Source organism: Mus caroli, chromosome 19, assembly GCF_900094665.2.
Source record: "Mus caroli chromosome 19, CAROLI_EIJ_v1.1, whole genome shotgun sequence".
In the NCBI taxonomy this organism is placed as follows: Eukaryota; Metazoa; Chordata; class Mammalia; order Rodentia; family Muridae; genus Mus; species Mus caroli.
In genome coordinates this window covers 34,143,980-34,156,626 of record NC_034588.1, presented here as the reverse complement: position 1 = coordinate 34,156,626, position 12,647 = coordinate 34,143,980, and the positions used below count along the sequence as shown (strand labels likewise).

Sequence of the window (12,647 nt, the reverse complement as noted above, 5' to 3'; positions counted from 1 at the left end):
TTCATATAATTATTTTATATTCTGACTGAGCAGATCCAGATACAGATAATAATAATTTATTATTATTTAATAAATAATGCCTCTGATGTGGCAAAATATGAAGAACTTACTTTAATAACATTTCCAATATAAATTAAATTACATGAGAAATCATTGATAGTAAATTTGCATGGCATTAGAGGATAGCCTTTAACACCATTGTATCATTGCCTTTTGAAAACCCTGAAACTGTAAATAGACCACTCATTGTCTATCTCCTTTCTGAAAGTGCACCCAGTGCTCCATGCACTGTAGTATTATATGATTTAATGAGAATCAAAGCAAGGAGCCGTCGAACGGATCCTACCTTCAGTTTTTCCGCATCTGCCCTTACTTTGAGGAGCTCCGTGATCGCATCCACAAAGCCCTGGTGATGGAAGTTACACATTTTTTCAATTTCCTTGTCATGATTGCGGATACAAGCGTCTAGCTTTTCCATAAACTTCTTGTGTGCGTTTGGCTGATCATCATACACAGATCTGTACGTACAAGAAAACTACAATGAACGTCTCAGTCAACAAAAGGTTTTCCTCTTAAGCTCAATCTCTCTGTGTAGCAGCTAAGATTTAATCGCTGAACAAGTAGATGAACTGGACAGTTATTACCTCCACAGAAATAACCTTAAAGGGAAATATTTCATTTCTTTTTGAGTATGCTAATATTCAAAGGCTCAGAAGCTCTCTAAACATAACCCTAGGTATCCAGAAATAAAGGCTGAGGCTTGGGATATGTGGGTCAAATACCAGTCTCCAACATACTAAGGCTCAAAACGGAATCAATATTGTGAGTAAGAAATATAGGAAGAAACTTTGTAGTTTTTATAACATTTACTATGTGTCAAGACGTCCTAAAAGCTACATATTAACTCTTTCATCTTCACAATAAGTCTATAAAGTGGATGCTGTTATTACTTGCTTTTCAAATACATATTCATTATAATTGCCATAAATTTCACAATTCAAGATTGGCGACTGGAATATGCATCTTGGCAGTCTTCTCTTCCAAAGTCTATATCCTCAAGTCCACGATCAGGTTTAGCAACGACGCATCTGCAAGCTCAGCTCACGCTAACTCCACAGAAAGGGCGATGTGCCTTTGACTATGCAGCAAGTTTGCCCTTGGCTCTGGGAATGAACACTTTATAATGTCTTCTCTGTTTACAGTGGAGGGCATAACAACAATGTTTACGAAACTGGGGGCCGTGGCTTTCTAGAGACTGCAAACCAAGTTCAGGGAGACGGGCATTGAGCCAGAGCCACACAAGCCGTTATATCCCATTCACAGGACTGTATCCTAATAAAAAGCCCTCGGCATCAAGGCTTGAGGGAACTCCACTAATTGACAACATGGGAAGGGCTGCCCACACAATGCCACTAGGGAAAGACAAATGGAAGCTCATGGCGGGCCCTCTGCTCCAGCCTACCCAATATGCCTTTCCCACTGCTAACTGCAGTAAGTACCAAGCAGAACTGTGAACACAGCACCTCTGATAGAACAGGCAGCCTGAAGGTGGCTGCGCCTCCCCAGCCACCGCCTTCTGTTTGAGGTTCAGTTCGAGTTCTGGTTTTACCACCAGTTCTTTGTCAATCATTTCTGTGTGAAGCAATCTTTTCCTCTGTAGGACAGACAACGCTGTGCGGTCCTTGATAGTTACTCTGGGATGTAATCACATAGTACTTTGTACTGTAATTTAAATGTTTATATATGCTATATATTTTGTTTCCCCAAACACACCAAAGCCTGAGAGTATAGCTTCATGCTCAGTTCTCAATGAGTTAAGTACTACCAGCAGTAGAGACAATATAGATTGGTAATTAAGAACCTGGGCTCTTTGAATGCTTGGCTAGAATGAGATTCTGGCCCTGGTAGCTTCTTTTTCATGTATATATGCTTGATTCTACAAACACGCAAACGTCTTCCAAATGTATTATCTCCACCATTAAGCTCACCTCAAACTTCAGTCCTATCTCCCCACATGAATGTCTGGTGAGCATTTATCATCAGTTTTCTGGACTTCCTAACCCTGTTCCCCAGGCCTGCTTTTTCCATCATCTTCCTCGTCTTAGTAGAGTCCACTTGCCTAGCTTCTCTGGCAACCCCCCTGAAACTGTCCCTCACTACTTTTCTCCCTCTTCTAACCACAAATGATTGAGCTCAAGCATATACAACCCACGGCCCTGAACAGCAACACATGCAGCCCAACACATTTGTAAGTGACAACATATTACAATGCCAAAAGGCCGACATGGGCTGGTGAGACCTCAGCAGATCTGCCTGCTGCCTGCTGCCAAACTTGACAACTTGAGTTGGAACCCCAGGACCCCAATAGCCGAAAGACAGAACCAATTCCCATGAACTGTCCTCTGACCTCCACACCTATGCCATGGAACACATACATACACACATGCACACACAGAGCATATGTACATACATACATACACCTATATAAATAAATGGTTTTTATAAGTTGGCCACCTCTGATCTAGCAGCCCTGTCATATCCACTGACATCACCTTACTCTCAGTCAGCGACATGTCTTGCTTCAAAGCATCGCCAATGCTTCCTAACTGGTGTGATCTTACCTGGCCTCACCCTTCCAGTATCAACACAGTAGCCACACCACGTATAATGGGGATATTAAACTAAAAGGTCTTATAAATACTTTTTCTCTTGCAACAGCCTTGCAAAGCCCTGTGTAATTTTGCTGCTCGGGGTTAAACTGAAAATCTTATATCCTAAGAAATCCCTTTGGGGCAAGCAAACTGAAACGGGTTGCCACCCATTTTGTTTCAAGGCCCATGGGCTATGAGAGATGCATTTGAGCCCAATGTTGTGGCATATATTCAGTCTAATAGCCCGCACAATCCAGGTTCCGAGAGCTGGGGAGATGGCTCAGCAGTTAAAGAGCTTCCCTTGAGAAGCTCAAGGCTGAGGTGCAGATCCCAGGACCCTTATAAAATCCTGGGCAGGCGTGGTGCAGAGCGGAGTCAGGACTGCTGCTCCTGTCTTCGTACGGTGGTAATACAGATGCCATCTGAGTACACACTACATGTTCAGTGCTTCTCATGCATGGCTTCATTAAATACTCACTGCCCCTCTACACCTCAGAGTCTGCTAGCTGCCCGGGTTTCACATGCAGTTGAGGAAGATTAACACAAGTCTAGAGTCACATAAAAAACACAGCCAAGGGCTGGTGAGATGGCTCAGTGGGTAAGAGCACCCGACTGCTCTTCCGAAGGTCCAGAGTTCAAATCCCAGCAACCACATGGTGGCTCACAACCATCCGCAACGAGATCTGGCGCCCTCTTATGGAATGTCTGAAGACAGCTACAGTGTACTTACATATAATAATAAATAAATAAATCTTTAAAAAAAAAAAACACAGCCAAGACTTAATCCCAAATCTCCCGGGCTCAGTATAATTTAAAAAATATAATGTTATCTGACTCTCCCTCCGGTCAGCAGTGGTGCTCAGCACCGTGGAGAAGGATGGGAAGCCACGCAGCTCACCCCTGAAGACCCGCAATTGAGGACGCTCAGTAGGGGATCCCGTATGTGCACTGCTGCACCCATCAGGTGCAATCAACCAGTGGGCAGGGAGGGCAGTGGGAACTGAGGCGTGGCTAATTGTCAGGCAGCATTAAGTTACAAGCGCACAAAATGAGGAGCAGGATACAAGGAGAAAATACCGAGAGGTCCCTCCCGCACTTCTCTGAAAAACCCCCTTGACTTTCTGTCCATAACTACTCGAGTATTGCTATTCTTTGAATCTGTGATGTGCCGGGCAGGAAAAGGAGCTGACAGTATTATTCACTTTTTAACCCAAACTTGGTTAATATATTGGCTTCAAATATCAGTGTAAATTAGACTGTTCTATACATTTTACTTACATACACTTCAATTAAACTTTTCTTGTTTGTTTGTTTTTCAAGATAAGATTTTCTCTGTGTTAACAGCCTTGGCTGTCCCAAAACTCTGTAGACCAGTCCGCCTCTGCCTCCTGAGTGCTGAGGTGTGCATCATCATGCTGGGCTCGAATTAAACTATTTTTAAAAGGTGGTTTCCCAGGATTGTTAATATCTACCGAGACGTTTAACCACGCTCCTACAAACACACACATATTCATAAATATGACAGACCCAACAAGATAAAACCTGAGAGTGCTTATAACCCGCAGCACTCCTCCAGTCCCTAAAGGTGCCTTTTTAAAGAAAGCAGGCACCTCTGTTCAAAACACTGTTAGTGATTTATTTTAATTGTATGTGTATCCATATTTGTTTGCATGTATGTTTGTGCACCATGTGAACACAGAATCCATGTCATGCTAGGAACCGAAGCAAGGTCCCTGGGGGAGCAGCCAGTGCTCCTAACCTCCAGCCCACTAAGGTGGCACCTCAGTGCCCCACACGCACACGGTGACGTCAAGATAAGAGCCGGTCACCCTTTCAAATATTTAACACAATTGGATCTTCTAGCAAGGTTCTATACGCTCCACAGCAATAACACAGGTGCAAAACTCAAAAATTTTAAAATTTCCTTGGATTTGAAAATAAACATGATTTTCTTAAAGATTTTAATCCCGTGTTTTAATTTTAGCAAGTAGGGATGCACAGAAACACTGTCTTCCACACAGTTCAGCTTTGTAAGCACGGACAGAACCCATCCTCTTCTGCATCTCACACACCACGCCAAGCGTTCAGGTCTAAGAGGTTCTGTAAATTGTGGTCTAGTATTATGGGGCTTTGGGGATTTAAACAAGGGAATTAGCTTTCAAAGATGCCGTTTTGAATTATTTGTATAGGACTCCACCTAGTGGTTTAAAATAAGAAAATTAACATCTAAATGGTGAAGAAAATTAACATCTAAAGGGTGAAGTAAAAATTAACGCTTTTATTACCAACTGTAATCTGATAAGCTGGCATGCTTCTGTGTTCTGATAGGTGCCACAAGAAACAGTTTACGATTTTATTTTGGTAAAGAAAAGGTGATAAAAAGTTATTTCACCAGAAATGTAACAAAGGATTCATTTCTGGTAACAATCATTTTTAATCGTAAAGCACACAGTCTTGTAGCATTTTCAATATTTTTTTTTCTTTCACTGTGTCTTCATGATAAAAAATAAGTTCATCATACAGTATCTAGGAAGAAAATAAAATGTACTGCCTCCTAAAACATAATTATTTTTTCCTAAAACACCATTTAAACTTTTTATAATAAGAAATATAATTGGCCAAAAACAAAAACAAAAACAAAACAAAAGCCGGGCGTGGTGGTGCATGCCTTTAATCCCAGCACTCCGGAGGCAGAGGCAGGCGGGTTTCTGAGTTCAAGGCCAGCCTGGTCTACAAAGTGAGTTCCAGGACAGCCAGGGCTATACAGAGAAACCCTGTCTCGAAAAGAAAGAAAGAAAGAAAGAAAGAAAGAAAGAAAGAAAGAAAGAAAGAAAGAAAGAAAGAAAGAAAGAAAGAAAGAAAGAAAGAAAGGGCAAGCGAGCTGGTCCAGGCCTAGGTCTGCAGTGTTATGCCAAAAGACACTACATTGGCCACCACAAAACTTTAATTGCTTTCAAGAAAGAGAAAGGGGAGCCTAGCAAGGAGAAAGACTCACAAACGCTAAAAACTCAAAGAAACTCAGCCAGGATCTCTGGGCACTAGTGATCCTACCTTCAGCTTGTGGTGTCAAATCTTTCTAAAACCTTTTTGAGAAGAAATTTCGCAAACACATCTCTGGCAATACTTTAGGAGCCACTGACTTGAGGCCGTGAGTCCCTTTTCTACCTCTTCAAATATCAGCCTCAAGGGCACACCTCTGGCCAGGTCCTCTGCTCACAAGGAGGCTGAATTTGCATCTCTAGCAGTGAAGCCCTTCTCATGCCCTCCCTCCTCTCAGGGTGAGCAGCTTGCTACCTTCTAGCCAGTTCTTCAGATGCCAAAGCAAGCTTCGTTTCCAGCTTACCATCCTTAGCATATTTCTAATATACACTTAATATTTCATATTCATGAAATTGCTTATCATTTATCTTTAAGTAGTCTCAAGTTTAAATTTAATTCTCAGATTCCGAATACCACTCTTATTGCTATCGTAAGTTTTCATCCTTGGCTATTATGGATTGAGAATAATTCAGCCTCTTCAGAAGGACTTCAGAATCCACCTGAAACCCTGGCGCTTCAGCTAGAGATGGGCCTGTAAACTCTCAAGTCTTTTCCAAAATCTTTAAGGCTCTGGATTTCCAGGAACAACTATGTAAAAACCAATGAGGTAAAGCTTTATTTTAAAATAGTGAAGAAGAGGCCATGTAGGAGAAAGGCTCTTTATTTAGTTTTTTTTTTTTTAAAGAAAAAAAAAAAAACACATGATCTGGAATTATTTTCTTTTAAATAAATATCAGATCCCATCTAACTTAAATTAGCAAGACATTTGCTTAAGAAACTACTTAATTCAGGGGGGAATTTCCATTCCAACGATGCTTTATCCTACATATGCCTCAATATAGCTTACATTTCTTTCCAGCTTCAGCTCAAGCCAGCTCCTTCAGCATTTTACACTAGATAACTCTCCAGTCATGCAACTCTGACAAGCCTTCCACGCAAAGTCGACACTATCTTTTTCACTCGCAAACCACATCAATTTTGTTTAGTGTATTTTTATCTTCTCGGTTACTTGAGAAATGATGAGGTCTTCCATCTTTATATTCAATTCAGAAGTGTGAGGATACAAAGTGTAAGCCTTAATAAAAAGAGTTAGTCACCAGAGGGCGCTCTTCACCGCCAGGTGAACCAGCAATCTAACAACTGCCTCAAAGTACATCAATTGAACAGTCTAATTGACCTCTGAGAAGTATAAAAGCAAAATAAAAATAAGATTTCTTTTGTGTTTGTTTGTTTGTTTGTTTGTTTGTTTGTTTGTTTGTTTTGCTGACATAGGGTCTCTCTGTGTAATTCTGGCTGTCCTGGACAAGGCTTACCTTGAATTCATACAGATCTGCCTGCCTCTGCCTCCCAAGTGCTAAGATGCCTGGCTAGATTTTTCTTTTTAAAGCTATTTTTAATCTTGTTACTTATTACTTTAAAATTAGCATTTACGTAGTGAGACAGAACTATAAACACAACAAAAATTCTCCAAACTCAAGCTTCTATAAGAGTGGCCAGCACTGCACAGGAGACACTTCTGTCTCTTACTTGCTACCTGACATTTAATTACCATATGGTACTGAAAGAACACACACACACAAACAATTTTATTAAATGTTACATTATAGTCACTATTTGACTTTAAAATAAATGTATAAAAAGTATGTGTATTTTATATATATATCACAGGCTGATAAAAATCAGCACTGACTTTAATTAGATGAATTGAATATCAAACTGTGCTTTGTTTTCTAGATCAGCACTAAATAGCTACAAATAGATTACTTTATAATTTATTCATGGTGTGTGTGGATGATGCTAAAGTCATGGGTTAGTAAAACAACCGAAGCTTTCTAACAGAGGTATGAACTGTTTCATCTACTTCATCTTTCTGTATTTACCGTGATATGATGTATGTATGTATGTATGTGCGTGCACATGCACCTGTGCCATGGTGCACACACAGAGAACACTTTGAAGGAGCTGGCTCTCCTTCTACCATGTGGATTCCAGGGATTGAACTCAGGTTAGCAGGCTTAGCAGCAAGCCCCTTTACCAGCTGAGCCATCTCATCAGACAATTTGTGCAATGACATTTAAAAAAAAAAAACCTGGGAAGCACCACCTGGCAATCTAGAGATAAGTCCCTAAAGCCAAATTAAAATGGGAAGACTATGTGGAAACAGTCCCAGACAGCCCCAGGACTGCGATGATGATTTTGCAAGCTTTCCCCCCAAACCATCTATAATAATGAACTGCTTAAAATTAATATAACAACAATAACACAAGTAAAGATTAAGGTATCCTGAAATTGGCTGGGCAACCAAATACCAACGAGGTATTCTCTGACTGCAAAGGAATTGGGAGTTTCTAAGAACTTTGTGGAGGAGCTATAGAAACACAAGATCCGACTTCTTTTGTTAATCCTGGAAAAGATTTCTAGTTTATAAATCACATACGTATTCTTTGTATGTTTGCCCGGGAAACAGTTTATCTAATTTGCTACATACACGTGCTCTTAAAAGGCTTTATAAGGAGGCTAGTAACAAAGCTCAGAGGTTAGGAGCCCTTGTTGTTCTTACAGAGCTCCCGGCACCCACACGGTGGCTTAAAACTATCCATAACTCCAGTCCCAGGCCCTTTTCTGAATTTTGTGGCACCAAGCATGCATGCAGTGCACAACATACATGCAGACAAAACTCACATAAATCTAATAAAATAAATGTAATGCTTTATAAGATAATGGCTACCTGATTCCTCACGCTCGTTTGAAATTTGAAATATTCAAAAATGTTTCGCCGGACGGGTGGCACGTGCCTTTAATCCCAGCACTCGGGAGGCAGAGGCAGGTGGATTTCTGAGTTTGAGGCCAGCCTGGTCTACAGAGTGAGTTCCAGGACAGCCAGGGATATACAGAGAAACCCTGTCTCGAAAAACCAAAAAAAAAAAAAAAAAGGTTTCTATTAACAGAGCTAACATACCCCACCCCACTCTAAGGTAAGAGTGCTTGGGACTGAGCCTCTGGTTAACATACCCCACCCCACTGTAAGGTAAGAAGGGGATTGAGCCAGCCTCTGGTCTTGCCCGTCTGCAGCACCAGAGCAGGAAACACATTGTGAGACTTATCTGGCTTGCCTGGGCTCCCTGAAGAAGCAAGGTCCAAAAAATGAAGGGATATTTTTCTTAAATTTCTGATGTTGAATTTTATTCGCCTGTGTTCCTCAGTGTGAAGTTCCTGTAATTCGTCCTCACTAATAGTACCCTATCCCCATGTACAGGAAACATTAGTTAACATGAGTTAACATTACTTCCTGTGCCCAGCGCTGACACCCCTGTGACTGGCATTAGCGCTCTCCAGCACTGGGTAATACACAGCACACTCACTAATGGACGTCCTGTGGGAGAGCTGAGGTGTAATCAGCCCGCACAGACTTGGCAATAGACTTCCTCCTTCCTGTTGTCACATTCCTGACCACAGAGATGTCTCTTCCTGTTTACTCTGGGACTGCTTGGTAAAATGCAAAGGGCGAGAAAGGGCAGCACCCAACTTGGGTCACTTTATTTGTCCTCTAGAATAAACAATTGCTAACATCATTTTAAATTTAAAAACCTCGAACAATTAAATAGACTAATGCTTGTGGATTGAGACTGCTTTACTAGAACAGTTTAGAAAATTTAACAAAAATACCAGGTGGTATGGGGCAGACCTAGCACCCATTCTGCCACTAGCTTTAAGGATGAACTATAACACTTTGCCAAAATCCCTCACGGCAACATTCGTTTACGCTTAAGAAGAAATGACTTCTCACCAAAACAGCAAAAAAACTAGAATGAGAACCTAAGGACTAGAATCTCTTTAAAAACCCACCGTTTAGAACTGTTGTGCCAACAGGAAAAGCACAAGATTCAAACTGCAAAATGTCTCTGAAACAGTAATAAGGAGAGCTCAGAATATATGGGCTATGGCCAAGGCGAAAGCAGATGTAAACTAAAATCACCTGAGAAAAACCCACCGCATTAAACAATTATATCAATTAAGCAAAGGGTCCAAATCCGAAAGGCCAGAAAGTGAACAGGGGACGGACTCCTCAGTCAGGAGAGCAGAGCCAGGAAATCATCCGCTACCACACCAAAAGGCAGGCTTTAAAATTTCAAAAAAAAAAAAAATTCAACAGACCAAGGCCAGGGGACGACTTCATTGGTAAAATGCTTACCTTGAAAGCACAGCGACCTGAATTTGATCCTTACAACCTGCGTTTTAAAAGCCAATGTACAGGTGCGCACTTGTAATACCAGGGGGAAGAGGCTAGCTGGCCACCCAGGTCACCTAATTGGCAAGTGCCAGACTAGTGGGAGACCCTGGCCCAGGAAAAAATGTGGCCGTGCTTGTAGAATGATAGTCAAGGCTGGCCTCTGGGCCTCCACATGCACACGTGTACACAAACACACACAAAAGCACACACATAAATCAACAACAGACAAGCCACTAAGTGAGTGTCAGTGATTGACCTTGTAACACCCAAAACTAAAACTGATGAAAGAATTACCAAAAAAGAACAAGCTATTAAGCCATACAATTATATTTAACTCTAGCTTGATTGGATGGATAATTTAATGAAAGACAATGTCTTGACCATCTAGAGACAGAAAGCCTCAAACAGATTGATTACTGCAGAGAAACAGAGACAATTGAAAAGACTCCTCAGGGCTTATGGTCTCCAGGTCTCTAACCCTGTAGGGGGCGGGTTTAGTTAATGTTTATGCAAAGCACAGAGACTGAAGGAGCTTGAACTAAAAGACCTTCCCAAGGAAGCAAGCTGACGGAGCTCACCTTACCAAGGCAAGGCATCTTTAAAAGGCCACAGCACAGCACACCAACTCCCAAAGCACATTAAGAACAATCACACCACTCAGCAGCTGCCCTGCAATGGCAGGGATGTTTTAGCTAACAGGAAATCCACTGCCAATTTAACCACTGGGGAAGCAAGCAAGCAGCCAAAGGAGCAGAAAAGTACAGGACACAATTCAGCCCCAGGGCAAGAGCTGCCCTGCCAGGTCCACTAGAAGCTGCCCTGGCAGTTAGGCACAGACAGATGCTGATTCTCAATTCAGCATGCAAGGCGGCTCCAACCCAAAGTGCTCAGGACCAAAGGTGTCTGATATCGTCTTCCTTCAGATTCTGAGAGACGTGCACATACACATGTGCATGTCTTAGACAACACATCTTAGAGAAGGGGACAGGAAATGCATCTCTCCTCCACAGAGCTGAAATGCCACCCAGCACTACTTCTGGTAACTGCACATAAAACAAACCATGGTGTGGGATCTCCCCCTTGTGGGCATTATGTTGGTCTCAAAAAGTCCCAGACTTGGAGGCATTTTGGAGAGCAGATTTTTCAGATTAGAAACACTCAGCCTGTACTGTGTTCAACTTGGGCATTAGCATATTAAGTCAGAAAAGGAAAAAAAAATCTAAGATTTAAGAAATGAGAAGAAACGAGTAGACACTTTTCTAACTGCATAATTATTTACTCCAGGATGAAATGTCTCCCACAGGTCAATGTTTTGAACAGGTACTCCCCAGCTGGTGGAACCTCTCAGGAGTGGAGCCTAGGGCTGGTAAAACGGCTCAGTGGGTAAGGCTCTTGCTGCACAAGCCTGTCAACCTGGGTTCCACCCCTGGAGCCCGTGTGCAGTTAGAAGGAGAGCCGACTACGCAGCTATCCTCTGACCTCCACACACACTCTGTAGTAGCATATTACACCCCCCACATAAAAAGTAATAATTAATAAACGTAATTTGTAATTCACGTGGGACCTAGGAGGTCACAGCGGTGGGTCTCTGAAGGTGACTTCTGGTCTACACCTCTCTTTCTGGCCCTGAAGGATGAGAAGAGCTTTTACACACTCCTACTGCAAAGGACTGAGTGGCTCTACCTGGTATCCCCTGCCATAATGACCTAAAATCCCTTAAACTATGAGCCAAAACCAATTCTTCCTCTTTCTCCCATTCGTTGTTACTAATAGTTTGGCTACAACACCACAAAACACACACACACACACACTGCCCCCAAAGCCTATGGTGGTTTAAATGAGAAATGTCCTCTACTGCATGTCCTTGTCACACTGAAAGGTCTTTGGGGCAATAATATGCACAGAGCTGTCCTCTATGACAGCTCTAACCTATGACAATGACACTGTAACCTTCACAGGAACCTAGAGCAGTCTTACAGTTAACTTTAAAGAGAAAAGGCAGACTCTAAACTGGAGATATGGGAGCTAGAGGGGTGGCTCATGGGTTGTGAGTGTTTACTGCTCTTCCAGAGGACGCAGGTTCAGTTCCCAGCACCCACACGGCACTTCGCAACTGCAGCTCCTAGATATCCAACCCCCTGCAATTCATGTAGTACACTACACTCAGACAGGCACAAACACATCCGCATAAATAACAAATAAATCTTTTAAAAAATAAAATAAATTTCAAAAGTATAAATGATGAGCCACTAACGACCACTTATAAAATATACAATTGTACAAGCTCTACTTTATACGACCAGCAGCACGGTAGATTTCTTTACCTCAGCCTCATCACAAATATGAGACTGATGCATTGTGCTATGACATCACTAACAGAAAACTGCCAACCTCATTACAATCTGTGGGATCACCATCATGTGGGACGCTAGTCATGGGTCAAAATGTCTCTACAAAGCACACAACTTCAACTACACAAAATCTTAAGAGCTCTCAAATTTATTCATGGAAAACTTTTAAATCGTAATGTGTTCTTGGATAGGCAGTCTTAAAACTGCCAAGATGTATGTTCTCCTTAACTAATCTATAAATTTAGCTTCAAAGACACACTTTTAAGGTTTTTTTTTGGTTTTTGAGACAGGGTTTCTCTGTATAGCCCTGGCTGTCCTGGAACTCACTCTGTAGACCAGGCTGGCCTCGAACTCAGAAATCCACCTGCCTCTGCC

General features: G+C 41.9%; 1 protein-coding gene across 1 annotated transcript in view; it reads right to left on the bottom strand.

The window, feature by feature from the left end:
• The window catches only part of Exoc6 (exocyst complex component 6), a 128,503-nt gene that overhangs the window by 107,299 nt on the left and 8,557 nt on the right, over nt 1–12,647 (bottom strand). The window contains exon 2 of the mRNA XM_021151208.2: nt 347–518. Coding sequence (XP_021006867.1) covers nt 347–518 — 172 coding nt within the window. The remainder of the gene's footprint in view (nt 1–346; nt 519–12,647) is intronic.